The following is a 14,697-nucleotide window of genomic DNA, read 5'->3' on the forward strand; positions in this document are numbered from 1 at the left end:
TTTTTGTAGGTCACTCAAAGATGCTTTACATTGCATAGAATATACATAAAAGAAGAGACCTCTACCTTACATTTAGCTGACACTTTTATCCAGAGCAACTTATATTTATGTGCATTGGAAAACAAATGTAATGGAATATTGTCTGCATTATTCTGCTGTTAGCTATCATATTTGAAACATTTCTTCAGTAGGTTTGAATTGAACACCACGTTTTGTAGGGAACATCCTTCTTGTAGTACATAACGTATTCTTAAGGGCTCGTTGCTGGCAAACCCGAAACTTTTTTCTTTTCTTTTCAGGTGCACATCTGTTCTGAGCGATGACAGTGAGCTCTCCACGCTATGTGACGAGGAGCCTTTAAGGACCAGAGGGGTGGGATATGATTGCAATGATGAGGAGGTGAGGCCAGAGCTTCTCAGTTCATCTGAGGACTCCTCCCCTGAGGCTGACCTCCCATTCTCCAAGAAGTTTCTCAATGTGTTTGTCAATAGCACCTCCCGCTCCTCCAGTAAGTTGAACATTCAGACTATGCACCTTTCGGGAAAAGCTCTCAGATTTGTTCTTTCTATGTCATTTTTTCTAGAGATGTTTTATATGATCGTCTCATCAACTCTGCAAGAAAGTGAATAATGCTGGGCTTACACTAGAGGACTTTTAAAAGACTTTGAAAAGACTGAAGACTGAAACCCTCTTACATCTGGAGACAATCAACTCACACCTGAAGACAACTAGTCATTAGTTTTCAGTCACAGAATGAGATTTTGTAAAGACAGTGGTCTCATATTGCAAGACTACAACTAGACTCCTTTTGAGATTAATATTATTTCCGCAAACGCGATAGTGATTATTTAATTAAAAAAAGGTTAATTCAATATTCCGAGCGGGGGACTTCCTTTAGTTATTTGACCATCTTTATTTGCTGATCTCGTCCCCCAATAACTTTAAAGGCCTACTTCACCGGTTGGTGAAGGTGTATTGAACTCGGAGATCCTATGAAGTATAAATGTGCAAAAAAAATTGAAATCGGATCATCCTAGCCTGAGAAAAGGCAGAAAGAGTGTTTTATGGTCTCACTGTCTAACCCTACATTTCTCTTTCTGTGATGTCTCCTAACCCTGTATTTGACGGTAAAGTGTTAAGGTTGCGAGGCTGTCAGCCTGGTTCTCCCGCCGAGGCTTCAAGGAAAAAGTGTCCGAAATAATTGCCTGCACAGGTGGACACAGGTCGCGACTAATGCCGCTCCTCCTGCGTCGTGCTTGGTGCATGCGAGAGTGTGGCAGTGTTTACGTCATTTCGCTTGAGCCAACCCCTTAAGACTAACGATAATATCAAACATGTTTGATAATGTCGGAACGTCAAGACGGGAAGAAGACTGGCTGAAATCGGGTCGGAAGACCACCACACACCAAACGACTGAGATTATGTGCGCGCGCCACAACTCCAGCACGACTTCTGTGATTTCAGTCCGACATTGGAAGATTGTCTGCGACTGTCAAATCGCGTGAAAAGTCATGTAGTGTAAGCCCAGCATAAGAGTGTTTCCAAAAATGTCTCACCAAGCCTTTAAAATATTGATTTTTGTTTCCATTTCTTTACCAAAATCGATTTCTTTACTTTAACCTAAGACAATGTTAATTAGACACCCAATAGGTAATGGCCCAGAAGCATTATTGTTTAAACCATCTATTTAGAATCGTCATGATGAATATACAGTCAAGTGCGAAAGTTTGTGAACCCCTTGAACATTTTGGAATTTTATTTATTGTAACCATCATTAATTCATTTTTATCAATACCAGTATTTTTTATATGAAATAACAGATGTTTGTTTATCAATTCAACATTTTTATTTTCCAGAAATCAATTGTTAAAACAGATAAAACAAATTATTTGACGAATGTTGTATGTGCAAAAGTTTGTGAACCCTGAGCTGCATTGCTTAAATGGAGCAGGTAAACACAATCAGATGGGCCAAATTGAGTCATGAAATGGACCAATGTAGTGAGAGATCTTTAGGGAAGAAATTGGGCGGCACTAGATACAACAGAGATAAAACCAGGTCAGTTTAGGCTCACCAAAGTGAACCCATACAGGTCAGACATGCTAAAAGGGGAAACAATCTCAGAGGATCTCAGGAATAGAGTTGTGATGCTGCACATTTGTCTGGGGACAGCTATAAATTATTTTAAAAAAAGTTTGAGCTCCATCGGTCCACCGTGAGGCAAATCATCTACAAATGAAGAGCTTTAAGAGTGACTGAACATCTGCCTAGAAGTGGACTTCCTTCAAAAATATCCACAAGCGCCACAAGATAAGTGATTTTTCAGTTAAAAGCCAACCCAAACATTACATCTGGTGATTTGCAGACCTCTCTTGCAGCATCTGGGACAGATGTGCATGGTTCCACAATAAGAAGAAAACTCAGTCAACATGGCTTTCATGGGATGGTTGCTGAAGAAGCCTCTGCTCTCAAAAAAGAACAAAACTGCTTGTCACAACTTTGCCAGAGAGCACCTGGAGATACCTGAAGTCTTATTCTGTGGACAGATTAGTCAAAAATTGAACTGTTTGGTCATAACCAAAACCGCCATGTTTGGGCAAAAACGCAATTCTGCCTACCACCTAGAGAACCTTCTCCCAAGTGAATAATGGTGGTTTCAAATTGTCTGCAAATCTCCAGGTGTAATGTTTGGGTTGGCTTTTACCTGAAAAATCACTTTTCTTGTGGCGCTTGAGGATATTTTTGAAGGAAGTCCACTTCTAGGCAGATGTTAAGTCACTCTTAAAGCTCTCCATTTGTAGATGATTTGCCTCACGGTGGACCGATTGAGCTCAAATTTTTTTTTATGAATTTATAACTGTCCCCAGACAAATGTGTAACATCAAAACTCTATTCCTGAGATCCTCTGAGATTTGTTTCCCTTTTAGCATGTCTGACCTGTATGGGTTCACTTTGGTGAGCCTAAACTGACCTGGTTTTATCTCTGTTTTATCTAGTGCCACCCAATTTCTTTCCTAAAGATCTCTCATTACATTGGTCTATTTCATCAACCAATTTGGCCAACCTGATTGTGTTTACCTTGCTCGATTTAAGCAATGCAGCTCAGGGTTCACAAACTTTTGCACATACAACATTCGTCAAATAATTTGTTTTATCTGTTTTAACAATTGATTTCTGGAAAATAAAAATGTTGAATTGATAAACAAACATCTGTTATTTCATATAAAAAATACTGGTATTGATAAAAATGAATTAATAATGGTTAAAATAAATAAAATTCCAAAAGGCTCAAGGGGTTCACAAACTTTCGCACTTGACTGTATTACAGTACATATGGGTGTAACTCATAACTTTCAGCAGGTTACATTTAAATGTGATCTTAATTTGCAGGGAGCCCACACAAGACCACTGGGAGGGTGCTGCTTCCTATGCCATACATCAATAATCAGTACTCTAGCTTCAATATTCATATTCCTAATGAAGCCAGATTTGCATAATGGCTCATTACAAAATTACAAAGGCGTCTGACATTTCTTCTTTGAGAAATCCGATTAGCTTGATTTCAGACTTCCTCTCAAGCACTGTTTGTCTTTGGTTAGAGAAAACTAAGATCCAGTGTTTTTTTATTCTGGACATTTAGCTCTCAATTTGATTGTAGTTTTCAGGCCATTAAAACAGTGGTTTCTGTTTACCACGTAGGTACAGAATCCTTTGGACTTTTCTCCTGTACCATCAACGGAGAGGAGAGGGACCAGACACACAGGGCAGTCTACAGGTAAGACGACCTACAGAAGTACACTCAGTTTTGTTAATGGGATATCAATGGGAGCAACGTGATTTACAGGAAAAGGCAGCTATATGTTTAAGAAAAAAATTGAAAATAGGCTACTAGTTATTTTGTCAATTGTAGAAACTGTAGGGATGAACGACTTTGGAATGGTATTATCTCCATTTAGTGTTCATGTGTATAAACAAAACAAAATTTCATCATGGTTTTGTGATTTTCAGTGTACTGTAGGGGTCATGTAGCAAATAGTGAATTGCTAATTATGTTATGGAGGAAGGCAGATGTCCAAGCAACAGCAGGGCTCGAGAGCTGCAGGGTCGCCAGTAATGATCACATTAGTCGCCACCTGTGTCTGTGCTAGTGTGTGTGTGTGTGTGTGTGTGTGTGTGTGTGTGTGTGTGTGTGTGTGTGTGTGTGTGTGTGTGTGTGTGTAATTATACCTTTCCTTTACCATAGTCCTCTTTCATGCCCCGCATTTAGAGCTCTTTGTGTCCCTCCACCCACCCCACCATCTTTCCCTGTCAGCTGTCACATGAATCCCCAATGGGAGTCAGCTGAAACCAAAACAGATGCTTCCTGATCAAATAAATTCCAGTCCATAGGATGTCGTGCTGCAGGGATACCATGTTTGGAGAGTATAACATGGATGGTTTTTCTTTTTTGTCCTCCTTTCTTTGCTGCTCTCTGCAGGTTTATTCCCAGACATGCAGATGAGCTGGAGCTAGATGTGGATGATCCTCTATATGTGGAGGAAGAAGAGGATGACTACTGGTACCGGGGCTACAACATGCGGACAGGGGAGAGGGGCATCTTTCCTGCCTTCTATGCCCATGAGGTCATAGGCCAGTCGAAGGAGTCGTTGGGTGAGTTGGGATACATTCACTGACTTTTATTCTGTCTCATTGTAAATGTCAGAAATATCACATTTTCTGTATTAATATGTCCAGGAATGAAAAGAAATCCAGCGTGGATCGAGACTTTCGGCGTTCAGTTTTTGGGGTCTGTTGAGGTACCTAATCACCAAGGCAACGGCATTCTCTGTGCTGCCATGCAAAAGGTAATGCAGCAAACCACATGGGTGATCTCAGAAAGAAACAGATGCAAGCATGCATGCCATCTTGTAAAGCACCCGTGAAGCATGTTTGTTCTGACATGGATGTATTTTTTCGTCCGTCAGATTGCAGTATCGAGGAAACGGACGGTACATGTGCGACCTCCTGCTCTGTGTGAGTTGGAGATTAGCTTGCAAGGAGTGAAACTGATCATGAGCCTGGAGGATGACTTCGACACCCTCGATGAGGTATGGATAAATGAATAATCTAATAAATTACGCATTCAATCAATTTAAATGCATTTTCACATGTTATATGGAATAGTATTTTCTTAATGCTTGATCAATGATTTTAAATCAACTTTTTTGCTTTCTTTCAGTACGACAGATGTAGTCATTTCTTCCAGATGAAGAACATCTCGTTCTGCGGCTGCCATCCGAGGAACAACTGGTAAACAAACATACTGTGTTTTTTTTATTTGTTGTTTTCTTTTTGTCCTGGTGATACTAGTGTAGACCTGAATGATTTCATTCTATTGTTTTGTTCCCTCTGCAGCTACTTTGGCTTCATCACTAAGCACCCGATGATGAACAAATTTGCTTGCCACGTGTTTGTATCCCAGGAGTCCATGCGACCTGTAGCAGAGTGTGTTGGGTGAGTCCAAAACATGTTATTTGATCAATTACTCCCTTTCATGGTACATCATATTTAACGTGATCTTTGACAGTTTTTCAATTGTAGTCTGACATCAAAGTCCTTGATTAAAGTTAATCTTTACTACCAATCATTCTCAACTCTTGCTGGATAAGTGAGCAGTGTTCCAGGTTTTATTTTGCACTGGAGGCTTTTATTTGTGTGCATGTGTGTAAGGTTAAAATAATGCTTGCAGTCATGTTGTTTCCGCCGCATTGAGTATAAGCAATTAAAAATACAGATAGCTCGCTGTCGCTGGATGGAGGCAGCAGAGCATGGGATAAGCAGAACTGGAAATAGACCTGACTATTGAAGTATGAGCATCAGAGTATACATGAAATGTGTTTGGGATTTTTGGTTAGACAAAATTATTTTATAATGTATCTACTTGATTTATGTTACCTTCTTTCATTTATCCGTAACATTTAAAGAGAGCTGACTAAATAATGAATGTTAAAAGGGTAGTTGTAATAAGTTAAGGCCTACACCTTTTTGGTCCTGCTTGTCTCTTGGTTATATTTTGTTTTGTTTTTTAAATGCTAGAAGCATTCATTTAATGTTCATAACACTATTTTCTTTTAAATGTCTTGACCAGGTGAATGGTCTATACATTGGAAAATTAGCTAAATATTGAATACTTTATTCTTTATTCCGGACTCAAAGTTCCATATAAAAGACAATACAAATACAAGTCAACACAGATTAAAATACATACAAATAAATAAATAAATAAACTAAACTAAACTAAACTTAACTAAACTAAAATTAAAAAACGACAAAACAATGTCTCCCTCCTTCAATTCAGAAAGAGTGGTTTTGTGTTTTCACATTAATAGTCAATCTCTCACCTGTCCGTGTTGTTTGCAGACGAGCCTTCCAGGAGTACTACCAGGAACATCTGGAGTATGCCTGCCCCACTGAGGACATCTACCTGGAGTAAGACGTGTTGCCAGGACGACCACCGGCTCTCTCCACAGCTTGTGTATGTTCATCGAGTTTGCCACCAGAGGGCGCTGTCAGTGGGGTCTTCTCTCCATTGTAAAAATTCTCTTCTGTGTCCCTCTAAAATTTCTACCGTATGCTAGGCATTTGACTGATTCCATTCATCTCCCTCTCTTTGTTTATTTTCATCGCCTCGATGGATCTATTGCCTGTTTCTTTTATTATTTTTCTATGATATAAAACTAAGACGCTGAGCACCTGTTTATTTAAAGGTTCCTCTTTTGAAACGAGAACAATATACGGTACCTACTACTGCTGTTTCACTTTTCAATGCATGGCTGGTAGGGTTACTGCACACAGACACACCAAGAAATACACATATCCATGTGAATGGCAAGCAGCTCAACAATCAGTAACGTGAAAGGTGTAGAATCAAGAGGCTGTCGTCAATTAAGTGTAAATATGTATTTGTTCAATATAGACAAGCTCATCGATTTCTACTGATAGTGGCATTGGAGCAAAGTAGAGAGAGTACAGTGAACTGTCCTTGGTCCGAGCTTACCCGTGTCGCGTACAAGATGTAGTGTGTTGTAAATACATGTATAGAAAGTAGACATGCAGGCGCCTCTTCCAGACTAATTAAGAAACAGCTGAGACTGACGGACAGGGTTTTGTTTGGTTGTGGGTATCACTAATTCACCCTGACAGGAGTGACTGCAGGTGCAAGGGATTTCAGAAAAGTTGTTATGACTTGGAATTAACTTTTTGAATGTCATTAGCCCCGGAGATATTTTATTCAGCTTGGATTAGGCGCAGTGACTGTCAGCGAATTTTTAATGTGTGGAACGGTTTTACTTTTGTCCGGCACCCTCTAAATTGCACTGCTTGCTGAACTTCACTGCGGGGGGAGCTCCAGGTCAAATAAAGCAAAAGGCCCTCTGAAAAGCCATATTCTCCCACCTCTGACTGTTCAACTCTGGATTACCGTGACATCATTTTTTTTTGCCTGGGCAGTTTCAATGTCGGAAAAGGAATGACTTGTTTGACCAGTAGCCATGTGTCAGTAATGCTGTATTGCAGTGTGCCTAGTGTACAGTGAGAGCGTCCTGCTAATACTTGGTCCTGGTATCACAGCATAATCAAACCTTTAATAAAGCATTACATTGAAGGTTTTATAGCTATGTAAATGGGTAAAATTTGATCATGTTTTTTATGGTAGCTGAAAGGGAGGGTCACATGTTCTCACATTCATATATTGTCTTTATTCCGGTAAAAGCATCAATCACACGTGAGATAATAACCTACTCTGGGGTTGTTTTAGCATACCATAGCTTATAGTCTAGCACCTGATATGTATTACAAACAAAAACAATAAACAAGGCGGTCATTGCAGTCATCTGAAAACTTTTCTTGGTTTATCACCCCTAACCATCCTCATCATTCTTTGGGACACTGTTCAGCATTGTGTACTGTTGCTTTCAGTCCACGTTCAACAGAACAAACACCTCAGATCTTCAGGATTTCAGTGCTCACTGAAAGCTCATTCAGCAGCAAGGGAGGTAGGGTGTTATCTACATGTGTATCGCTGTCAGTTAGATCATGTATATACAATAGTGAATCTAAGCTAGTACTGTGTCTTTTATGTTGAGTATGTTATAAAATGAAATGAATATGTACATTAAAAATAAATAAAAAAAGAAAAAGATCCCAATCAGAGAAAAACCCCATGAGAGAGAAATGCATTAATTATCCGTGATCTGCAATAATTCTATTTCAATGTCCTATCTTTCCACAAAAGTAGTTATCTCAGTATCCGTCACACAAGTGGCATTTGGGTTCCTGCCAACCCCATTACTCTACACAGGCTTCAGCAGCACATTTGTGAGATGTGACATCATTAGTGTGCGACATACACCCACCTATCGACTACTGACCAATCTGCTGTTAGAGCTGAACAGTGACTTTTTCAGCGGTCACTGGTCACCTATTATTGCATCTTGCCAATTAAAGGTGGTTCACCTTTGGGCTCCAATAGGGTGACCCAGCTCTGATCTGTACCTACCTATTTGCTTCTGATTATGTTTTTCTATCTCGTTACGGCCTAGTTATACTTCATTCCAACCGTACAGCTACACAAAACTAACCTCTGAGAATGATCTAGTCCCATATAGCCGCTGAGACATACATTAACAGTTAAGACAAACTTTTGACTTTATTACATTAAGACTCTTCACTCTATACCTAGAGCAAAACAGTATGTGACAGAACATATCCTATCTTGTATCTTTAAAAAACAAGGACTTGTAAAATGCCATTGAAAAATATCTAAAAAAAAGTAAAAAGAAAATCACTCTGCCTTGTCATGGGTTTGGTCTTATGAATAAAATATATGCTTGATGTTCGAAAACATTTGTTGTGTTCTTTATTGTTTAGATATTAATTGTCTGTGTGATTTAATTATGTTGCAAAGCAGTGTCACATTAAATTATAAATACATTAAAAATCTTGGAATTTTAAAGAATGTTGAGGTGGAAAATAAATTACACAGTAAATCACCTAATTATATTATAATTGGAACATAATTTCAAATGGAGCAACTCAGGACATACACAGTACATTGTTATACATTCATTTTAAAAGTAGTCAGTAATAATAGGAAAAGCATCTCCTCTTTGAGGAAACGGATTGTTTATAATATCACTTTTCAGTATGAAACAGTAATAGCAAGTATAGTTGTCCACAAGCAAGAAGCAATGCCCCACCAGATATTTACACTTGCCGACCTTCACAGAGCACATGACCAAATCAGTGCAGCAGGACCTCCAGCCTTTCCCACATCATTTAAGGTTGTCATGGCAAATTCCATCCCATCAACACCTACAGCAGCCGGGCTTGGGGTTACAATCAGGATTGCAACAAGGCTCCAGGTTGGGGTCTTCTCCTTTTGAAATTTGGCTTTCTCCGAACACCATGGAGCCCTCAAACTGCTCCTTGACTTTCTTGATCTTCTCCAGCAGTGCTTGCAGGTCGGGTTTTTTCAGCACGGGGAGAGGGTAGTGCTCGGAGGGGTCCGCCTCCAGGTCAAAAATAAGTGGGGGGTCGTGGGCTTTGAGGACTGCAGAGGCCGGGCAGTCTTGGTCCGGGACGGTAGCGCTGTGGGTGGCACCTGATGCACAAAAGGAGGAAAAGCAGAAGTCAAAATCTCCTTTGTATTATATGAGATCATGCCTGGTCGTCTTATCTCACCAGAACTGTGTATATGAAAGCTCTTTGTACCTTGTGTATAGAAGTGGGCCTTGTACTTCCCCAGCCTGAGAGCAAACAGGCCATACTTCTCACTGGGGTTGGTGGGGTAGAACATCATTGTCTCTCTTTTACTCTGCAAACAAACAAAAAAAGTTTGACTAAATGTAACATTGATAACACAGACTTGGTTTTCACATGATTGAAACGTTTAGGGAGTATAACAGATGATGGTGCCTTTTACCTTTCCCTTGTTGACGAGCATTTCTGTCATATCAACCCCATCCAGCATCACCAGGGGCAGTTTTGCTCCTGCCAGACTTACAATGGTGGGCAGGATATCTAGAGTGCTGGCCAACTCACGAGTCACACCTGAAGATGTGCATGCAGAGTAAGGGCAAGCAGCAGCAATCACCTAAAGGCTATGTGCAAATCGGTTTGTATTTATTTCATTATTGGATTTATTTCCATAGTGGAAAGAAAGAATACCAGCTGATGCCTGGTATAGCATGAAGTCAGTGTTAAAAAAAAAAAGCAACAACTTGTGGTACGCTTTTCCACAAGGAAAAGCTTTAATACATGTGATGAAAGTCTGCAGAACCATCAGTATGTGCAAGGCAACACTGATATTTCTTCAAACACTTGATCTACACCAAGCAGTTTGTGAAGAAAAAAACTCACAAATGGAAACATCTTTTTTCGTCTTTTGGAAGTGTCAACCAATCTTAACTCTCTGTTCAGATTACTCTACGAGGTCAATACCTGGCCTGATGGTCCCTGGCCAGTAGGCGATGGCTGGCTCTCTCATGCCCCCGTCATATGTGGTGCCTTTTCCACACTTTAAAGAACCAGCGTTACCCCCGCGGGACATACGCATCAGTTCAGGCCTGCACACAGAGACAGGAATAACACACCTCTTAAATAAAAGATGATACAAACAATACCAGGCTGCATGCTAAAGAGTACAAAAGAGGGCAAATATATCAAGCGACTCAACCTTTGAACAAAGTCAAAACACACAATGCTGTACCGCAGCCCATATTAAAAGTGTCTGCACAAGAAAGTATGAAAGTGACATTTGCATATAAAAACAATGGCCAGGGGTAAAAACCTACCCATTGTCTGCAGTGAAGAAGATCAATGTGTTGTTGATCACTCCCGTCTTCTCCAGGGTTGCCAACAGGTTTCCTATCGTGTTGTCAAATTCCAACAAAGCGTCTCCGAATGGGCCCCTTAAGGACCGACCGGCTGCCCCTGGACCTGCATACTGGGGATAGTGGGTGTGCTGAAAAAGGAAGTAGATAAAGGTGAAATGATTGTAGAATTTACTGTCTCGCTGCATTGAGTTACCATCATCTATCTACATGGAGGGGGGGGGGGGGGGGTTGAACCTGAAAGTTAAAACCTAAACAAGAACTTGAATGTAGTCATGTTTCGATGCTATTTGAAGTGTTTTGAAGGATTTCACTGACCACAGAGCTCTGACTGTGCACTTATTGTGAATGTTATTTTTCTCACTTAAAGCGGCAACGAGTAACTTTTAAATATCTTTTAAACAGCCTCATGTTTCCTCTCATAATCATAAATTACATTTAACAGCAAACGAGACCATCAGTGCAAAGAAAGACGTTTTTATATAGTTTTTATTACTGCATTTGATCTGGTCGCACACCCAGTCCGATTTTCGGCTTGCTCGTGCATGCTCTATGGTCACATATCCGTATTGGTCGCAGATTTCAGTGTGGCGCAGGAACGCGATTTGAGGAGCCTATCACTCCAGGTGAGGGAAGGGGATAGGGAGACCAGATCCCAATTCACCAGATGTGGGACAAAGACTACGTTTGTGCGGGACAATGCGGGACAAAGTGCCGTTTTTTTAGCAAAATAAACTCGTGTCACCACCGGTAATGCCAGAGACATGGCTTTCTATATTAAAAAAACACTATCTTTAGATCAGCGCGCAGCAGTTAAGTTAGCTACTGTTAAACAAAGAGCATTAAGGCTGCGGCTTCACATTAAAAGCATTTCACTGGCTTCACATTAGCATTTCACTTGACAAACGTGAGTTGGCTTTTATTTTGAAGTAACAGGAAAGTGAACGCTGAAGCACTGCAACACCTTCACAGAGCCACTGAGCCCAGCAGCCCGATACACACACACAGACAAACGGAGACTGCTGTCTCCTCACAGCTATCGGATAAATGCCAGATTATAAAACACGCATTTAAAAAGGGGGGCTCACTTTCAATAACAATGCGGGACAACGTCACAATTTGCGGGACGTGTGAAAAGTAATGGAAATGCGATCTGGTCATCCTAGAAGGGGAGCGGGAGCCTTGTTTGAGACAGTTAGGCTATTTGTCGTCATAATGACTGATAACGGGGCTGAACCATCAAAGAAAAAAAAGAAAATGCAATGAAGAAAAGCGAAAAGGGAGAGTGATAGTAGGGCGGGAGGGCGTTGCCAAGCAACGTATACACAATTTCACGCAGCGAACGTAGACTGCAGTGTTTACTCCTAAATGAATGAGCGGTAGCCTACTAAAACAAAGTTTACTTTGCCTCACCAGCATCATCAGATGACCATTATTCATCTGAAATAGTCATTATTTACAACATAAACACATTACCTCATCGTGATCCATTCTAACTAACTGCCATCTCTCGTTCATTCGCTTTGTGTGGGGACACAGACTCGTTCAGCTCCGTGAGAGGTGACAATGCATCAACTCATTGCAATCAGGTGTGTTTAGCACTTACTGGCATTAGTTGATGCTGTGTCACCCATAGACTCACGGAGCCGAAAAGAGTCCGGTGCCCTCACACTTTGCTTCCAACACACGGACACGCACCATATTGCTTCCTGATTATTTGAATCTGAACGCCCTGCACGAGCAAGAAAACAGCTTCACGACAGCTGGCGTCGTAATAATAATACCGCTTTTGTTCAAAGGTGTCGCCAACGTGCCGACTTACTCGTTGTAACTTTAATGGGCACTCTCTCACTGACTGTTTTTATCGTTGCTTACATGGGAAGGATAGTAGAGGAAGAAAGGTTGTTTTTTCATGGCGGACGAGGAGATGAAATTGGTCGCAAAGTCGCTGTAAGCCCTTTCCAGGTCCAGGAAGTCGACTGGTTGCTGCTTGATGACCTCGTTGAACACTAGCGGAACAGTTACGGTGGCGAGATCACACAGTCCAAAACACTTCACATCAGGAGGGAAGCAGGTCAGGTTCCAACAGGGGCCCTGGGAAAGTAACAGGAAGACAAGAGAAAAACAAAATTTAAAATGGATATTGCAAACGAAGACATTACGTGACGTTTCTTACGACAAATAAAATGGCAATCCAATCGCACTGACCATGTCGTGGGAGTAGGGGATCCCCAGGTACTGGTCAAACCCCTGGTTGGTTGGAAGAAACATCCCGTTGGCCCCAACTCCTAAGTGCCATTTCCCCATGGCAGCAGTAGCATAGCCCAGAGGTTTCAACACTTCAGCAATGGTGGTCTCATTCAGAGGCAGGCCGCCTATAGAGCCTGGGTACAATACTCCCGGGTAGATACCTGACCGGGTCTGGTAACGCCCCGTCAACAACGAAGCTCTATCAAGACATAGCAAGGATATGTGTGACAGGATGGACCGGCAAGTGTGTGTGTGGTGTGTGTGTAGACTAAGAGGCATTTCAAGAATGTGGCTAGTAATAATCTAAACTGACAACTCTAAGGATTTCAACATGGAGATACATTTCATTGTGAACCTGCGGTGTTTACCCCCAGAGAGAATGTGAATGGAATGAAGGATGAAAACAGTGTAGCGTAGCCGCATCAATTTGATAAATAAATATGATGTTTTTCTTTTGGTCACCACATTTAGTTGTTTCTGTTTCATAGTCATCTTACTGTATTCCTCAAACAACACCAGCATATGTTAACTGTCAAGTGTGGCACAGCACTGCATAAAGTTTAACGTTGAATATGCAATTAGGTAGGCTATCTTATTAAAGTAGGATAGCCCACGCGTGAATCCATGCAGCCAGGTCTTACACAGGCTTACATAGGTTACACAGGATGTCAATACTCCTCCGTCTGCTCTGACCATGGACTTAACTGACACTACTTCTTGCATTCACGAACGCGCGTACATTTTGAAGGACTCGCGAGACACTTTCGAGGGAGAATGGGGGTGATAATTATAGAGTTCACCTGGACGGGCTGCACACGGGGCTGGTGCAGTAGAAATCTGTAAACCGGAGTCCTCCGGCTGCCAGTCGGTCCAGGTTTGGAGTGAGTGAACTGGGATGTCCATAGCAACCCAAGTCCCCGAAACCCAGATCATCTGCGAAAAGAAGAATGAAATTCGGAGCTGAGGCCGAGCAGGTGCCAAGGAGTAAAATGATGATAAAGAAGACGAAGACGCGGACGTCGTCCATTCTCCGTGATGAATAGGAGCTGTCTCTTCCAGGGGAGAGGAACCAAAACAAAACGTCACGTGCTAACTGTCGCATATAGTTGACGTCACGCGAGGCTAGGCAATGTAGTTTCGCTGGGTACTTTGGACTAGCCTACAAAGTGCAGGTAAGCCATTTTCTTCTTCTGAATCATACAGTCTTTGTTATGAATAGCTAGGCCTACTTGATTTTGTTTTTTCCTGCTCATACAGAGCGTTTTACGATTGCACAAACCGTCTGGATCAACACTGTGTCTATAGCCTAGAACAGGGGTTCTCAACCTTCTGCAAGCTGGGCCCCCCCAAAGCTGGGTCATTGCAGTTGGGCCCCCCCACCGACCGTGACACCCCCCCCCCCCCCCCCCCCCACACACACACACACACACACACACACACACACACACACACACCACCCTACACAGATAGATAGATAATCTATTATTGTTATTATCACAAGGGCTAGGCCAGTGGCGCACCTTTGAGTTGAACATTGGGTTTAGGGTTGGGGTCCGGACATTTCTTATATTTTAAC

At 41.5% G+C, this 14,697-nt stretch overlaps 2 protein-coding genes across 2 annotated transcripts in view; one reads left to right on the top strand and one right to left on the bottom strand.

The window, feature by feature from the left end:
- mapk8ip2 (mitogen-activated protein kinase 8 interacting protein 2) overlaps window positions 1-6,472 on the top strand; it is a gene marked incomplete at both ends in the record, with an annotated part of 32,364 nt that extends 25,892 nt beyond the window's left edge. The window contains 8 exons of the mRNA XM_080027370.1: window positions 300-508; window positions 3,700-3,775; window positions 4,478-4,650; window positions 4,735-4,844; window positions 4,965-5,087; window positions 5,219-5,289; window positions 5,395-5,493; window positions 6,400-6,472. Coding sequence (XP_079883496.1) covers window positions 300-508; window positions 3,700-3,775; window positions 4,478-4,650; window positions 4,735-4,844; window positions 4,965-5,087; window positions 5,219-5,289; window positions 5,395-5,493; window positions 6,400-6,472 — 934 coding nt within the window. The remainder of the gene's footprint in view (window positions 1-299; window positions 509-3,699; window positions 3,776-4,477; window positions 4,651-4,734; window positions 4,845-4,964; window positions 5,088-5,218; window positions 5,290-5,394; window positions 5,494-6,399) is intronic.
- A 2,428-nt stretch (window positions 6,473-8,900) lies between these two features.
- arsa (arylsulfatase A) lies at window positions 8,901-14,148 on the bottom strand (the record flags this gene model as incomplete). The annotated part of the gene is made up of 8 exons (XM_080027683.1): window positions 8,901-9,640; window positions 9,751-9,853; window positions 9,962-10,089; window positions 10,480-10,604; window positions 10,833-11,002; window positions 12,747-12,965; window positions 13,080-13,320; window positions 13,922-14,148. The coding sequence occupies 8 exons, from the start codon at window positions 14,146-14,148 to the stop codon at window positions 9,345-9,347; spliced, it is 1,509 nt and encodes a 502-aa protein (XP_079883809.1). The 3' UTR covers window positions 8,901-9,344.
- Between the last annotated feature and the right edge of the window lie 549 nt (window positions 14,149-14,697).

Source organism: Ammodytes marinus (genome assembly GCF_949987685.1).
Source record: "Ammodytes marinus genome assembly, chromosome: 5".
Classification (NCBI taxonomy): domain Eukaryota; kingdom Metazoa; phylum Chordata; class Actinopteri; order Uranoscopiformes; family Ammodytidae; genus Ammodytes; species Ammodytes marinus.